Genomic DNA, 18,695 nt, shown 5'->3' with positions numbered 1-18,695 from the left:
AATTTAATGTACTAAATTGGGGTTTAAAATTAGCTATGCGAATATATCGAGTCGTGTCTACGCAATGTCCTGTTGTTTCAACGTTTAAAAAATTCAGCGGGCGATTTTTGTAACAGCTCCCGGCTGTTACCAAAACTAGCTCGCGACCAAAAAAATACGGTTTTAACTATGTCTATACATATAATTAGTAAGTATCATATACTGTACAAAAAGGCTGCAAATTTGGGAAAAAATGTAAAAAAAATTGGCCTCTTTTTGAGGCCGTTAACATACGCTTAGTAAAGTGGATAGGAGATGTACCTCATAAGTGTCTGCAGCGGCGGGCGCGGCGCGCGCTTGTACATATCGGCTAGGCGCGCGGCGCCGCGCCCGCCGCCACAACTAATGCTGTAAATTGTTTGTAAAAATAGTCATGTTCAGAATTTCACTGTAGTTTTGTTGATTATTTTTTTCAACTGGAAATTGCTGAATAAAGCGAAGATTCTGTTTTATAAGTTTGTTTTATTTTCAATCCCTCCTTTCGACAGTCTATAGCACTGAACATTCTTTCGCCCGATGCGACCTTCTAGGCGTCTGCTTCTAGTAGTCGTCGTGAACGCTATCGGCTATAGATCGTGTCATTCACGAAGACGCGTCTTGGCTCGTATTGTCATGTCATTAAAGGTTAGATTTGACAAATCTGCGCGTCATCGTGAATGACACGAATATAGTTGGCGTAGTCTCTGGGCAAGCGAAACTCTCCGACATTAACACTGCAACGTCACAAGCCAGCAATACACTTTACGGTTTACCGAAAAGCTTTCCAAGGTACAACAGCTTTTAACAAAGTTTGTAAGTTGCGAGCATCAAGTTGTGACATTCTTTGTAATATTCCTAACCCTTTGAACTCCACGCCTATCGTGTGCCGCGCGTTATCGCGAAAGTACATTTGGCTAAATGTACGACTTTAACGGGAAAAGGGTTAACGACTCCACAGGATGCATTAATTTTCTTAGTAACGTAGACATGAGTTCCGCCCAGATTAAGACAGTTGGGAAGTTCCCGGAGCGTCAGTAGGTTTGCATCTCTCTTGCCATACCGTTCGCCACGGCAGCGAAGAAGGCCCACACTGTAACAAATGCACTTGTATTAGGATTCTTGGTTTGCTTCGGGTCTATGTCCTGATCTAGCTCTTACATTATTCATAGGGACATTACCAATCACAACAAAACAATATTTTTTTGCGTTTTAATAATCAAATTTCTTAAATCAAAACAAGTATTTAAGTAGGTATTTCTTTTGGTGGTGTGGTGATGATGAATGACGTTTAGTAAGATTGTCATTTTGATAAAATTCACATGCATCCAGCCAAAAGTACGAGTCTAAAAGTTATCTCGGCGGGGACTAAGTGTGCCACTTGAATTGTCATATTTTGGTTTGCATGATTAAGTTTATGGCGGCGTTATCTGTTGCTTGTAAAATCGGCGAAGAGTTAGCTTACACGGACTCTTCATTTATAGTATTTTCGGTCCGACCCCATAGAGCAGCGGCACTCAACCTGCAGTGCGGGCTGGATACGCGGACTATTTTAGGTGGCCCGCCAGATAATCCTGGTATAGATTAGATACATAACCTTGTCACCCGAATGTCAGCTTTAACCGTTTGAACGTCAAGAACACCTAAAGTCGTTACTAGTCGTGCCCACAGCGCCAAGGACAACTATAGGTTATGGCGGACGCTGTCAAAGCAACATTTACACTTTCGAGTAAGGTTTACATTAGCTCCCCTGCGCTGCGCCCGGGAGCTTGGCGTTTGACTGATGTTTGTGTTTATGACATACAGCGTTCATAGGGTTAAGCAAATTCATCTTGCGGCCCGGGGCTACAACGCAAAACCGTCTTTGTGTTATAAAAAAAGGTTGAGCTAGCAGCCATTAGAGCGTCACGCGGGAAACTCACCGAATACATACACGAACCAGAACATCATGAGAATGAACCCCGAGAACCAGTCCAGCTTGCTCAGTAGGCAGGCGTCGAGCGTGCGCGCACACTCGCCCACCACGGACAAGAGCAGCACGAGCGACGCCATGCACGTCGCCAGAAGCAGCGTCACGTACAGCAGCGCCATCTCGGGAGAGTTCTGAGGAATTGTAGATTGTTAACTTTGGTTACATGTTGGTTTATCCCTTAGGATGAATGGCGCTCATTTCAGTCGAGGTAGTTTGGCACTGCCGTGTCTAGCCAGCCCGCGTAGCCAACATGCCAATCCAATTCCATAGCGTAGCGTAGTCATCTTTCTTTATCACTCTTCCATTATTAGTGCGATAGTAACAGTTGCGTTTCGTTCGCTACGGAGTGTGAACGATTGGCATGTTGGCTACGCGGGCAGATACGTGATTGCTTTATGCTTTAGGGGCCATCCATTAATTACATTACATCGCACGTTTAGGGGGATGGGAGGGGGTACACAAAATGTGACATGTTGTGACATGGGGGAGGGGGGGAGTGAGCAGTTTTGTGACGTCACTTAACTTCACTAGTAGACAAAAATTGTTTTGATTTTTTGTATTAGCAGTACAGCTAAATAACTAGTTTTTGCAACGATATATATAGCTTTTATACGTGAAAATTGTATTCCTAATCGGTTCTGTGTCATAAAACCGTCCAAACTGCTATGATTATAAATTGTTTTTATTAGAATAATAATACTGCATTTGAATCGCTTATTAAGTTAATAACAAGATTGGCAGATAGGTATGTGACGTCAACCCCCTCCGGGTTGCTAAATGTGACCAGGTGTGACAGGGCGAGGGGAGTGGTCAAAAATTCGTGTGATGTAATTAATGGATAAATAGCTTTTTGAATCTAACGAAATAACGGTACTTTTTCTATGAAATTCCATTTCGGGAGAAAACGTTTTCCACTTACTAAATCTTGACAAATCACTTTGATTTTGATATCCATCGGTTCAGCGTAATATATTTTAGGTGTATAGCCTTTATAGGTTTCGCTTTTCCAAACATTTTTTTGTACATATAAGGCGCATACATATAAGTTATGTTATATACCTATTTAACTATTAGATTTACATGTCAACGTTACAAAAACAGAAATAAATTCAATTATATCATATTATGTCAATAAAGTAAATAAATAATAATGATAATCAATCAAATTATATTAAATTCAAAAATTCATTCGTGTGATGGCTTCCCTTTAGCCACTGGAGCCACTTCAAGTGTCTTGGCGTAAGCGTCATTCATATATGTTTGCTCCGATTATAGGTAAAGAAAGGACGCTTAGCACGAGACGTACATTTACCCACCTGTTCCTGTCTGTATTACCGTCCCACGACGCCGGCGGTCAATGTGCGAGCGAGACAGCAATAGAGATACGTTCACTGTGTACACATGTGCGCTAGAGACGTACATATGCCGTTCTACTCTACTGGACTGACCATGAAGTTCGCTGCCAGCAGTATGATGACGAGAAGGTTCAGCCTTTTGCGGTTCACTGTGTACACATGTGAGTTAGAGACGAACATATGCCGTTCTATTCTATTGGACTCACGATGAAGTTCGCTGCAAGCAGTATGATGGCGAGGAGGTTCAGCCTGTTGCGGTTCACTGCGTACACATGTGAGATAGAGACGTACATATGTCGTTCTACTCTACTGGACTCACGATGAAGTTCGCTGCAAGCAGTATGATGGCGAGGAGGTTCAGCCTGTTGCGGTTCACTGTGTGCACATGTGTGATAGACATGACGATGTGTGATGATGTGTGTGTGTGTGTGACATATGCCGTTCTACTCTATTGGACTCACCATGAAGTTCGCCGCCAGCAGTATGATCCCGAGCGCAATAAACGCAATCGCGAGGAGGTTCAGCCCGTTGCGATTCACTTTGCCCATCATGCGCGTGTACACGTCTGCAATAGTGTATAACACTAATCAAATAAGTTTATTTTAAGGGTTTTGTACCAAAAGGAATAAGGAACCCTTGTGGTGCGGCTCCGTCCGCCCGCCTATCTTTAATCGCAGATTCACTCACACACAATATAGTAAAATTTCTATGTTAACTACAGTTACTTAGGCCGAATGGAATATCATTTTAAAAAGAATTCCCAAAGTTGTTTGGAATTTGTTCCTACATTCCAAACAACTTTGGGAACTATCAAATATTTTGATTTGTGTTTTTAAAGTACTACTTATATGTATATAAATTATAAACTAAAATAGGCGCCATAACCCGGTAAGATGGCGCCACTTTTTGATATTTAACAAATTGAACACATATCAGTGATAGAATAGAATAAAGATCAAAGTCAAATGGCGTTCTCAAAGTTTTAATTATGTGTCGAAAGATGGCAGTAAATTTACGTTGCTATAAAGTTTTCTTTGACAATCCACCTCTATTTCAAATTATCTTTGACTATACCTACTAATCAATGTGTAAACAGGCCCTAATACTTGCTAAGGCCAGCCAGACTCCCACACTTAGGTACACTAAAATAATACTATACTAATAATTAATATAATATATCTGACCTTCCACCAGTAGTAGCTGATCTTAATTACTTCTTACCACGCACCTGACTTAAACGACAGACATTTATGTATGTCGGCGGCTGATCGTAAAATCAGGCAGATCATGAAATTCCTAGGCATCTCGTGAAGCATGAAAATTATTATCTCGTTCCCTGATTCGACGGAGCCCCGCTATTTCTGAAGTTTGCCCTTCGGGCATCTGAAGCAATCTACCGGACCTATCCTATTTAATATAAATATCGGGAGATAGCCGTAGAATAGAGTAAAGTACAATAAAAATACTTTGAACATGTTCGGTTGAGCCATTTTTGAGTTTACTTTAAAAAAACCGTTAATCAAAGGTCGTATAAGTGCTTTAGTAAGTGATCCAGAACATCGATAGAACTTAATTCCCTTATTTTTAAAGTAACCTTCTTAATTTAAAACCAAAATTGTTAACTACGCATTTTCACAAATTACCTCCTATCAAAATTAAGCGTCCTATAATAATTAATAAATATATAATAATTTAATTTAATTCAGACTTTAAAAAATCCATATCTTGTTAGTATCACTTACACTAGGAAACCTATATAGGTACCTATGCTTTTTATTAAGTATGTAAATATTGTTAGTACACGTTAACACTCTTCAATAAAAAAACAATGTATTTCTTACATCTCACTTTATTACAATATTTTATTAGCAATCGTTATTACCCATTAGAAAGAAGCTAAGCGATTTAGACGTGTATTTTTACTGAAAAACACTTTTGAATAATAAGTCACAGCAAATATCTATTAACAATTATAAATCATATACGATCATTTACATTCTTTTGCTTTCATAGTTCCTGATTTTAAATAAATAAATAAATATTATAGGACATTATTACAAAAATTGACTAAGTCCCACAGTAAGCTCAAAGGCTTGTGTTGAGGGTACTTAGACAACGATATATATAATATATAAATATTTATAAATACTTAAATACAAAGAAAACACCCATGACTCAGGAACAAGTATCCATGCTCATCACACGAATAAATGCCCTTACCAGGATTTGAACCCGGGACCATCAGCTTCGTAGGCAGGGTCACTACCCACTAGGCCAAACCGGTCGTCAAAGTGAAAGCGTTTTTCAATAAAAAGACATGTCAACATTAAAATTTAAGTTTCAAACTTCAAATAACACTCACTTCACATTTAAACTTAAATTCCCTTCACTTACAAATATAATATATATATATTTTCCTAATGCTAAACGAACTATACACGAGTAAATACCGAGTAAATATTCACCCCTACCCATCTCTAAATGTGACTACCGTCAAACATTGCACACGAACTTTACGATCAGCCTGATTTTACGATCGGCCGCCGACATGTACCTGTTGTTGTAGTTGTTGGAGTAGTCGTGGGAGTAGAGGGAGTACTGGGAGTACTGGGAGTACTGATATTAGAGGGTGTGGGGCTAGTGGACGATGTAGTAGTGCTCCACGAGCCATCGTCCCCGCCCGAGCCCGTATCAGTGTCAGTATCTTCCGGATCATAGTCATCTTCAAAACGAATTATCTGTTATGAAAATAGATATAAAATAATTATTAAATTATGTGAAAATATTCAAAGCAATGAAAAATGTCATGGCCTCGAGCCGGGTGAACGTGATAAAACAATATATAATCAAAGAAAACATAATGTTCGTCTAAATTGCGCAAAAATCAGTTCTATATTTGTGCATTTTTGTTACAGCGCCAAAGGGTTTACAGGAAATTTGCTAATTTTAGCCTATTTCTGGGGGAAAGTGTCATATTTTGCTTTAAATACTAGACTTTTTGGATGACATCGTCCAAGGGCTGAAATTATCGTACTTTTGGGTACGATAATGCTCTTTGGAACGTACATCGTACCGGAACCCAAATTATGGTACATGTACGATAATTATAGTACGCCTGGACACTGGCCTTCGCATTTAGGCACTTTTACTATTGTTCTGAGCTGGACCACTAACCTCCCGGACGCTTCGGGCCTTCGGCCCTACGCGGACTTCGCTTAACTTTGTTTTGGATCGGACGGTTCCAAAAAGTCTTACCTCAGTACGTCCACGGTTGTAATTATTGGTATCTTCACCAATAAATACAACCGTCGGCCACTACGGTGTCGTTGTGGTCTTCAATATGGTCTTCTCGGTCTCCACGTCTTGGACATCGTCTTTGCGGGTCTCGATACTATCGATGAACGCCGACACGAGCCATTAGTGGTCTGTAGTGATGTGGGCTTTGGTCAGGTCCATCACTTTGATGGACCTCACGTTGACTTTTTGAGGGCGACGTTGATCCTTTAGTCAATTGTTGCTTGCCGACATGTGTCAGACGTGTCCAACCCAGTGACATTTTAACTTAGTCGCTTTTTGGGTTTACGTTAGCTCAACTGGAGTCCAGTTTTAATTCCTCCCCTATTAAGGCTACGTCAGCTAGGCCTGCGTCTAAGTTAACATTGCATCGTCTTTGACGTGTTTTAGTATGGCAGTGGCACAATCAACGTCATATATTCATAGAATTAGAAATTGGATGCTAGCGACACTATTACATTTTGTCATTACAGAGTACAAATTTAGCTTGTTCCGACGCTATCCACGTTAAAGTCTTACCTCAGTATGTCCATCTTCACCAATAATTTCAACCGTTGACCACCTTGGTTTCTTCATAGTTCTTATCATCCGCTTCTTCGTGGTTTCCACGTGTTTGACATCGTCGACGTTGAACGCTGACCTTCGCCAATAGTCAGTATTTTCGGTGGTGGTGGTGGGGGTGGACATGATGTTCAGGTCCAGAACATCCTTGATGGAGCTCACGTTCACGCCGGCTTTCTTGATGGCGGCGTTGATCATGGCCCCGGTCACCTACGGCGCACGCGGATAAGTACACGTCGAGTTTACAAACAAACCAACGTTCCAAAATAGTAAGTACAGTACCGGCCTTTAATTCATCTCTATGTTTTTACGGTAGAACTTTATATATATTATAATAGGTAGTCTAGTAGTAGTTCTTTGTGCGAGTTATTTCACAGAGGTTTTTTTCAAATACATACCTAATAGTCAACTTAATTTTTTTATAAAAAGCTTTTTTAGTAATATGTTTAGTCTCCTATTGTAATTCACAGTATTTTATTACAGTATCCAACATATATAGGTATGTATAAAATGAAGAAAATAATATATTAGTGGCCGGTACTGTATATTACATATGATCTCAGGGCTATAACGGGGAAAATCGAACTTCGTCAATTGTCCGCATTTTTCTCTGTCACTCTAATTACGTCTTAGTGAGAGTAAAAGACAAAAATACCCGTAATTTGCGAATTTCGGTTTTCCCGGAAGGCCCCCTGGCTTTCTTATTTACCGGCCGAGGAAGTGTATAGATACTATTTTTCTGTTCGACGGAGCCGGAAAGCGGCAACTTCGTTTATCGCAGCGTGCCGCAAGTTGTCGTTTTCCGCACGGAGAACAGCAATAGATTACGATTCAAGTGCAGAAAATAGGAAATTCGCAACGAGTGGTAATAAATTAAATATAATAACATATGGTGGTTTTGACGCCCGGTCTGGCCTAAGTGGGTAGTGACCCTGCCTATGAAGCCCATGGTCCTGGGTTCGAATCCCGGTAAGGGCATGTATTTGTGTGAAGAGCACCGGTATTTGTTCCCGAGTCATGAATGTTGTCTAAGTATATAAGTACCTATGTATTTATCCTATATTTAGCACGCTTTGCTTAGTCCTCAAATATTGATTTATTTATATGTACGAGTCAGGGATCGGAAACCGGTTTTTTTTGTATGGGAACGAAAACGGTATTTTTTCGTTCTTTGTTAATTACTTCATTTCTAATTAGGCAATCTAATAATACGAAGTCGTTATCTGAAAACACAACTGAGTCCTACATTTAGAGTATAAAATAAACCGAAATATATGGTCATTTCAATGTTTTTGCAAAAAACCGGTTCCGATCCCTGGTACGAGTTCTTGCCCTCTACGACGGTCTTCCGCTCCCCACATTTACTTAAAACCCATTTTTAATTATAATGTACTTACGATGGATAATATGGCAATGAAAACTAATCCGACTCGCAGTGGTATCCCGCAGCACGACCTGAAGCCTGGATACAACTCGCACATGTTGATTTGTTTGTAAAATATATCAAAAACCGCTAAAACTACTAAACATTGTAGATCGAAATGTCATTCTTGAAATCTGGCAACGTCAATATAATATCCATAGATTTCATATTTTATCTATAGGGACCGTGCGCGTTGGAGGGTCTGCCATCTTGTGGCCTGAATCGGAACCATAAACATGTACATTTACACGTCACGTGTTTTCTTGTGCATAGTAGGTTCTGCCATCTTGTGGGCTACATCGGAACAATAAACATCACATTTACGCCTCGCGCCAAAAGTCTGACGGCTCCTGTGCTGCCTCCTACAGTTCATGCACGCTCCCTATACTTAGAGTTGGACGTTACCAACTTTTTAAGTTTCAACTCGGTAGGTGGCTCTGTAATAAGCCGATATTTATGAAAATGTTTAGGTCCCTGGGATTTACAGTTGGTGCTGCCGAAAAAGTGCATAAACTCCTTAATGACTACTCACAACCTCTTCAATGCATTTTGGCATTTGCTACCATCAAGACAAGGCACCAAAAGTGATGTCATCAACTCATCACCTAATACTTTTTCAAATAGAGATAACCCCTAGCAGGGGGGCGAAACTGTTTCTTTCGAGCACTCTCGGCTCCGTTCGGCTCAGCATTACTCCGAGCAATTATTAGGGTTGGCACAACTTGACGTCCCTTTGCGTGTACGACCACAGATAAGATTACTTGAATTTTATCAACCTTAAATAGCCGAAAGGGAGAGTACAGTCAACATCAAAAGTAGCGGATCAAACAACGCTTCAAAAGTATCTACCATTCTGTAACAGCTTAACAAAAAGTAATGGTTCTAAATCTAGAACAATTAAGACTAAAAGATATACTTTTGAACGTAAATTTTAGAGATTTATCCATATTTGGAATATCAGATACTTTTGGCGCGTTGTTTCATCCGCTACTATTGATGCTGACTGTACTATACTCTGACCAACTAAGGGATTCGTATCGTACCTGATTAGCCGGGTCCACACAGGGCGAGCATACGCGCGAGGGAAGTTTCTTCGACCGAGGCACGTCTACACTTGCCGTATTGTGCGTGAGGAAGTTGCCTCGCGCGTATGCTCGCTCTGTGTGGACCCGGCTAATCGCTGTCAAACTTCGGTTTTGTAAGTACGGTAGTACTATTTACTTATTCGGTGCCTCTAGTTCTCGTTCAAAAATATGTTCTATTTCTACATCCACTATAATGCGCAGATCACATTGTTATAGTCAACAAGACTTCAAATGTGCTTTCCTTTTTGGGCCTTTTTACAGTAGCCAACTAGCCATTTACGTATTTTTCAATGCCATTCATTGGGTACTTTACCTTATTTTTTTTTTTTTTTTTTTTTTTTTCTCTTTATTTTGGCACAAACAGTCATTACAGAAGAGTTACATTTGTCTTATATTACATATAATATTGACAATACAGTGCCGAAAACGTTATAGATTATAGTTATTAATTTTGTTGCAATGGACCTGAACTAACTTAACTATGAGAAGAAGATGAAATTGAAAGAAGGGAAACGTTCAAGCGCTGACCACTGTCCCAGTAAATGGCACCATTAAACATAATTCATTAACAGTATAAGTGACAGTGACATGCCAAGCACTAGGACGTTCACCCTCGTAATTGTTTACTACCTACTTAATATCTAAGCGTGTTATCGCCCAACTAGCAAATTGGTAATAACATCTGAACCTTTTACGACTAATTCATCGTAGGTGCGTCGTAAATAAGCAAGTTTTAAAACGTGATGTTGTATAAATGTCATTTATACCGCAATTTAGTTTAAATGCAAATTGTTCTTAAATCGCAGTTGTACAGACGTTTGTATAACATAGTAATAAAGCAATTTAATCACTGTCGTACAAAAGTTTTAACCAAGACCTTTTCCCGGTTTTACAACCTCAATATGACATCTTACAGCACTTTGGTCATAGAAAAGCTTTATGAGTGATTACTGTACAACTAATCATAACATCAGCTTTTTACAGCTGTTAAATTGCTAAAGTGCCATACAACAGTCATAAACACGACCGTCTTATAGCTAAAAGATAGGGATTACGGCTTATTTGTTTCATAAATTTTCAGTTCTTAATACAGTGTTGATACACAAAATGTTAAAATTAGATTGGAAAAAGTGGAAGCAGTTCAAAAGGAGCGGTACTTATAGATGCAAAGTTCGTCAGAGTTGTGCTTCTTTACTTACTAGCACAGACTTAACTTCAAAACTGTTTGTTTCACCTATTAGGTTCACCAAGTTCACCAGGGAACCCTGAATTAGGGTGATGGCGGTCGTATCGTGTTGGCTTAAGAGTTTTAAGTCGTAAGCTAGTGCTTTTAATTATAAATGAGTCATATAACTACTCATAGATAAAAATTAAATTAATTTATTTAATTAAATATAATAAATAAACAATATTTAAAGGGGGCATTAAAATTTTCTTAGAAAACCTAGTAAATTCGTCGAAAATATTATGTTCGCATGCGTATCTGATTTACCCATTACCCATTTTAGTTGCAGTAATAGATGTCGAGTCGGTTATACTTAAGTACTTAAAATGGTAAAAAGTATAATATTTTTCACGACTTGTTTGACCGGCAATCATCCATGCACAGTACACACGAACAGGTAATTATATTATGATTGAAACTGCTTCGCTATTGCATTTCACCGACTCATTAGTCGTAGAAACGTCTGCATTATGATCACTCTACAAGCAATTGCATTTACAAATCGAGAACTTACGATACTTTTCCGACTAAAAAGTCGTTTAATTTATTTTTTATGACAGCTGTAGGACTAAATGTACTTGCTTATGACGATTGAGTGACCACTCAACGACTATTTAGCCATAAAAACTGCGCCAAAATCGCGTCATTTAAACGTTTGTATGCCTTAAATTGCATACCATCAAGTTTTATGAAAAACGTTTGTACAACATTTATATGACATATTTTTGCTAGTTGGGCGGTACATTATACATTATTATTTTATCATTCGTGACTTGTGAATTTATTAATAATTTTTTTTTTCAATCCTGTAAGAGTGGTATTAAAAAGGTCTATTTCGTTGAATTCTCTGTTGTAAAGATACATAGTACGGGGAATAAAACTGTTTCTAGTGTAGTTCTTTCGACGGATGGGTGGTACGAACATATGAAGGTTACGGTTGGGGCGAGCGGGAAGTCTGGCTTTAGTGATGAAGTTTAATTTTGAGAGTAATAATGGGCAATCAACTTCGTTATTGATAATTTTATAAAGGAAGGATATATCGAACAGCTTACGGCGGTTTGCAAGACTTGTGAGTTTGTAATATGTTAAAGAATGGACATAATGGTCGTTAGGACGATTGTGTCGATAATTTAGTATTTTAATAAATTTTCTTTGCACTTTTTCGATACGATCGATATGGTGTTTATAATACGGACTCCAGATTACACAACCGAAGTCTAGAATAGATCTAACGAAAGCAAAATAAAGGATTTTAAGGGTGATAATTTTATTGAATGGTTTTGTAATTCTATTTATAAATCCTAGACTCCTAAATGCTCGTTTTATTATGCTATCAATATGTGATATAAAAGTTAATCTGTCATCGAGAATAATACCTAAGTCGCGGATTTGGTTAACACGGTTAAGGAGATTACCACAAAGCCTGTAGTTGTGTTGAATAGGAGACATTTTTCTAGAATATGTTATCACATTACACTTATCTGCATTCAGAAACAATTGATTTGTGGAACAGTACAACGATAATGCCTCTAGGTCAGATTGTAATTTGTGGCAATCATCAATACATTTAATAGTTCTGTATAATTTAGTATCATCTGCGTACAATAGATGTTGACTATACTTAATAATGTCTCCTATGTCATTTATATAAAGAGAAAATAGTACAGGCCCGAGATGGGATCCTTGGGGGACGCCAGATGGGATTTTAAGGTAATTTGAGCAATAACCTTTCATGCATACGGCTTGGCTTCGATTTCGAATGTATGATTCAATCCACCTTAATAAACTACCATGCACACCGAGTCTATAAAGCTTCGTGAGCAAGAGATCATGGTTGATTTTGTCGAAAGCCTTAGAAAAATCGGTATAAACGACATCAACTTGGCCATTAACATCCATAACTTGAAGTAAATGATCAGTAAAAGTTAGTAAATTTGTTTCTACACTGCGGGATTTTATGAAGCCATGCTGATTTTCAGTTACGTGATGACGCACGACGTAAGATAGTTGGTGAGTAACCATTTTTTCAAGTATTTTGCCTAGAGTACATAATTTGGAAATTGGTCTGTATTGGGTTATTAACTCTTTTTGAGCATTCTTAGGTATAGGTGTGATTAGAGCCTTTTTCCAATCACTAGGGAAGACACCCGTCCTAATAGATAGGTTAAATATACTGGATATGGGTTTTAGTAGCTCGTCGGCACATCGCGAAATCAACACCGGGTGAATCCCATCGGGGCCAGCTCCCTTGTTAATATTGACATTCCGTAGTTCTTTTAGTATCATATCATCGGTGAATGTGATGGTGTTTATGTCAATTTTAAAATCTGAGAACGAATCACTGGATATTAACACTTATTAATAAACTAGGAAATAAAACCACAAAATGTATGTTTTAACCTTTTAATCAAGGTTCAAGTGAACAAAAATCTTTAATTACATCATTGAGGATTGTTCTCCAAAAAAGTTTATTTCCTTTAAAGATACTAAATTAGACAAAAATAATGTCTATTCCAGTTTCTTAAAGAATTGAACTTTTTTGGAATACCACTTCCGAGCGCTGTCCCACGAAGCTTCTCGACTATATTAGTTATATAGCATATAAAAGTTTATTCAGTAAGGAAAATGTAATTGAACTATAAACTGAAACTTAATGGTCGCGTTTTCAAAACATTCAGGGACAACAGTAACAAGGAAAATCATCCGTAGCAGAAGTATCTACACCAACACTAAAACGTATACAATAAGGCTCTACGATATATACGGGAACGCCGCATTGTCATATCTACGGGTCGGGCCTTACGGGCAATAATAAGAATGGGGCCAGTACAGCGGTGTCACGCGCACGAACTCGAGCCAATCACAACGCCGCAACGCGATAGTTGCGTTAGACTGCACGATTGGCTCGAATTCATGAGTGACACCACTGAACTAGCACCAATCTTAGTGCCTGTAATGCCCGTCCTTAGATATATGTCAATGGAACGCCTACCGAGACGCCATCTAGTGAAACAGACACTTAGATGGCAAGATTTCTTCTATAATTTAACTCACTCTCTGGAGCTAAAAACGGTGGTAAGGCAACTTACAGATGTAGTGAACAATCCTTCGCTATCGTACTTTCTCGGACACGTTCGTATTTGTCATGCTGCTTCAGTCAACCTCAGTATGTTTTGTACTGAGACTGACTGAAATAGCATAACGCGTTTGTGCGTCTCCGTGAAAATAGGACGGTAAAGGATTATCCACGTCTATAACCCTTTGAACTCCACCCCTATCGTGCGCGGTGCGCCATAGTGAACCTTATCAGAATGGACGAAGGTTGATATTGGGCTGAAGCCACGCGCGTTGTTTGACGTCTTTGGGGGTCAAAGGGTTAACAAAAATAACAATTGTTTAGTTTGAAAAACACGACCCTCACAACAACCGACAGAAGCTGAATATATTTCCACTTTTCTGCATTTATACTTTTTATATCAAATCAATTAAACTTTGTTCATCAATCACTCACTACGTCATTTCTTTTATTAATTACGATTTCTCTCGAACATATTTACACCTAACTAACTTAGTCGTCAAATTATAATTAAAAAATTCTAGACAATGGAGTCTTACTATTTTTTTTAAAGCAACCACTTACAAGTCGTAGAAAAAATACATTAAAATTTCGTATGTGGGCCAGGCAGAGTGAAAATACTATATATATCTGGTCTGGCCCCTTAGACAAAAAACTCACTTAAGAATGCATCTAGACTATTAATTCAGGTTTATTAAACAACTACTTACACTAGACATAACGACTACAGACCGAAAATGTCTGGGAGCAGCACATTCCAGTTTCAACAGATTCCAGAAATGTAAATTTTTTCGAAATATCTAATTCCTGATGCATGATGTAGCAAACACCCAGAATGAATTGTGAGATGAGTTTTTTTTTTATTGCCATACATGTTTAGCAAAACAACGGAATTTAAAAAGAAATTTAACCAGGTAGTATGATGCTTATTAATAGGTATCACAAGTTTTTTTTTAATACCACGTCGGTGGCAAACAATCATACGGACCGCCATCAGGCAGATAGTCACTGTAGCCTATGTACGCCTGCAACTCCTTGCTCGTTGCGGACCCTAACACGCCGAACCCTCGTTCAGCTGTCTTTGTTTCTAAAGTCATCTTTATAATTGAAAAATTCGATCATATTTGGAATTTATTGAAATAGGAATGCGATGCCAAAACATCGAGCGACAGAGATGAGGCATAGAAAACTGTGAAAACCCTTCGCCATTCATAACATTTGGCGCCCAAAAATTATTGTTATAAATAATCCTTTACTCATTGCTTCAAAACTACAACTACTAAAGGGGTGATTACCAGTTCGCCGGACGATATCGGCCTGTCAGTTATTCGCAAAAGCTGATAATCGCGAATAACTGACAGGCCGATATCGTCCGGCGAACTGGTAATCAGCGGGCCCCTTAAACAGGGGTAGGTACATAATATTAATAGTGCTCCGTTTTGAAATTAATGTGACATACACACTAGCTACCTCACACCTCACGATTTCGCCACTCAAAACTAACTAAGTACTAAAATGGACTTTAAAAAAAATGACTGTACACCGCGACAACCCATATGCCGTTAACTACAGATTCCAAGTTTTCAATAACATTAATCTAACAATATCGCCCTGAATTAATAATCAAGACGCGATATTTCTAATTAAATTTAAATAATAATAATGCTTATCTATTTACAAAACAGTCTGTAGGCCGCGAACAAATCGCCAGATACAAAAATTTCTATGAGTTTTATTTTTATTTGTTTTTTTTTTTCTTGCTATCTCACGATTCGTATTCGGCCAGTGTGAAAAAACATATGCCAGCGGTGTTGCCACACGAAAAAAAATTAAACATTTGCTTAATCTTCTTACATAACGTTTTTTGTGACTATATATATTCACTGACATACATTTTAACTTTTAAGCACCCGTATACCTTAGGGTAGAGGACGGCAATATAAGCCGTATTTAAGTAGTCCAGCATCCAACCATACGATAGACCGAGTCACAACATATAATTAGAATTGTATACATTTTCTATAGCATACAAAGCAGTGATAGCTAGGTAATATCGCAATATGTGTATCTCACGGTGAAAACAATATGGCTGATGACAGACGTTGAAACGAGACAAAGTTATCTGAGTTATCTAAAGTAAACATTGAATAATGGATCTTATGTTTATTTTTAAACGGTTTTAGCATTTATTTGATAGTAATTATAGGATCATGTGCATATATAGCTCAGACAAATTTGCAACGCTACGGTGTTAATTAAAGAACATTTTAACCGTAAAATCTAAATGACATCCCATTTGCCGAGTTTCATATGATATAATATAAACGCCCGATTAAAATACTCTGAAATCAACCTTTTCTCTAGACGATTTTGGCTCAAAAAGTGTACAAAATTATCGCTATTCTAAAATCTGACCTTATCCTAAGCAGAGCAAAAGTATTGCTTCTAGTGTTTGTGTATACTAATTAACAAGTCATTCCACTGTATATAACTTTGCAACCTCTCTCAAATCTTATTACAGGCATCGCCAACTATCTATAAAATGCCCATTTGCACTACATTAACACAGATATACAGCAATGACCCCAATAAGTGCGATAGTTTTTTTTAAAGATGAATGCCTAATATTGCTTAAAAATATCTTGTCACTTTCATGCCTCTTGCACTCATAATTGTTTATTTTTTTTTTAATGTGGGAATCAGTACAAATACGTTTGTATTATTTTAAACGGCTACCATTGGCCAGCTAGCCAGCATATCTTCTGTTCATCATTTAACAAGTTTAAAAGAAAACATTTCAAACTAAAGGATCACATAAAATTTTCTAGTCTAAATGAAAACAATCATCCAAATCAAGCCTTTTTTCTAATACATTTAACATTTTTATGTTATATTTATAAATGTATTTACATGTAGAAAGCAGCATATTTTTTATTGTTATTCTTTAAATCTAATATACACTGTTTTAATCAGTAAGGCAATGGAAATTGAACTATTTGAACTGTTTAATGGAGTAACAGTGAGGTTTAGGTGCAACACTTATTTTAATTTATTTCTTAATTATGTGTGTGTACTCAAAATGTAGATGTACATAAATACTTCAAAACATTTAGAAATACATGTAATTTATTATAGCAAAATTTTAAATAATATGAGTATTGCCAGTTTTCTTCATGATTTCTACTAATGTCAAATAACAACCTTCGGTATTTAAATATTATTCTTTCGTGTCAAACGACTTAACCTATTAAAAAGGCATAACGGCTGTGATTCTTTATTCAAACTACAAAGTAGTGCTAAAATATATCTAGAATTAGTGTCTTATAACCTGGTCCTTAAGCTAGGCGCGTATCCATTTTTTATGCCAAATACAAAAAGACGTTTCAGAACATACACTGGACGGGAGTCCTTAACAACACATTTGATTTTATAAATAGCGTTGAAAATGAAGTCACGCCATAAGTAGGTATGTTACAAAGACCTTTACAATAACCGTTAAAACCGTCTAGTTGCAAGAACCAATCACGGCGCGTAATTTCGACCAATAGCGATCGAGGGCGGTCGCGATTAGCCAACTGCCTTCCAATACTTTGCGTTCTAAAATCAAACCCGCGCACAAATCGAGCCAAAACCGTCTTTCAAATTCAAAATAGTGAAGCATCAAGTCACGCCTGCGTATTGCACTCTTAAAAATGAACAAATATCTTTCACATAAGTACAATGTGTAATTACTAGATATAAATAGATTGCTTGCACTTTTTAATGCATAGGTAATATTTATTTGGTTATATATAAAAGATTTGTTTTTAATATCGCCAAACGTTAGCACGAAATTGGATTTACTTATTAATTTAATCACCTAGTATAAAAAAAAAGCTTTATGATTAAATGTTAGTGTCCCAAAGTAGATCCCAATGTTAACGCTGGCCACCCAATAAGCACAGAAGCAGACGTAACTGAGCTTAACTTATAGGTTATTGAACCTACAAGGCTCAAACCTTTGGGTACCCGCGGAGCGTCTGCGTTTTTGAGGTTATGTTTTCGCGCTGACGCTCGACAGATTGTGAAAACCAATATGGCGGCGGGGCCGCTACTATTATACGCTAGTGAGGTCCGTAAGAGGTCGAAACGTCGACACACGCTGCAGCCATCACTTGTGCCCGTTGCCCAGCGACTCCACCTGAAAACGAGCGTGCGGTGAGCGCCGTGTGTCGTCGTTCCGGGGCTGCTGGCGGGGCGGGGTCGGCGGGGGGGGGGCAAAAATATTAAAGCGTCCCAGGTAACATTTTAAGAGATATTCAAGTACTTGTACTGTTCGATGGAATTTTACATGGTAATCAGACTAAGATTTTATATTAACAAAGCGCGGAAGGCCATCATGAACGTCATAAATTCTATGAAGTCTATAGTGGCCCATTACACTGTCAAAGCAACGGCTGTGCAGAGTTATACGGGTTCTATTTGTTAGAATTTATAATAGCGATCCGAATGAATTATTGATTTACTAACAATTTATTTCGTATAAACTGCTCTCAAATGTTATATGAATGTAGATTGAGAGTGCCATCTGCCTTCAGTTTTGTCTATCAACACTTTAATTATTTTGCCAGTTGAACATTTTAAAGTTCTTTTAGAGACTCAATCAGCTGTAAGTTTAAAAAGATCTATTGGCGTAGTGGCCATAATAAA

At 38.0% G+C, this 18,695-nt stretch overlaps 1 protein-coding gene across 1 annotated transcript; it reads right to left on the bottom strand.

The window, feature by feature from the left end:
- Positions 1-3,262: 3,262 nt before the first annotated feature.
- LOC133531909 (uncharacterized) lies at positions 3,263-8,765 on the bottom strand. Its single transcript, XM_061870322.1, has 4 exons — positions 8,595-8,765; positions 7,156-7,407; positions 5,897-6,080; positions 3,263-3,907 (listed from the first exon to the last, which is right to left on the bottom strand). Exons 1-4 carry the CDS (start codon positions 8,676-8,678, stop codon positions 3,786-3,788), a joined length of 642 nt encoding a protein of 213 aa, XP_061726306.1. The 5' UTR covers positions 8,679-8,765; the 3' UTR covers positions 3,263-3,785.
- Between the last annotated feature and the right edge of the window lie 9,930 nt (positions 8,766-18,695).

This window comes from Cydia pomonella, chromosome 26 (genome assembly GCF_033807575.1).
Source record: "Cydia pomonella isolate Wapato2018A chromosome 26, ilCydPomo1, whole genome shotgun sequence".
Lineage (NCBI taxonomy): Eukaryota > Metazoa > Arthropoda > Insecta > Lepidoptera > Tortricidae > Cydia > Cydia pomonella.
The sequence above is the reverse complement of the archived record's forward strand: the minus strand, read 5'-3'. Positions and strand labels throughout refer to the sequence as shown.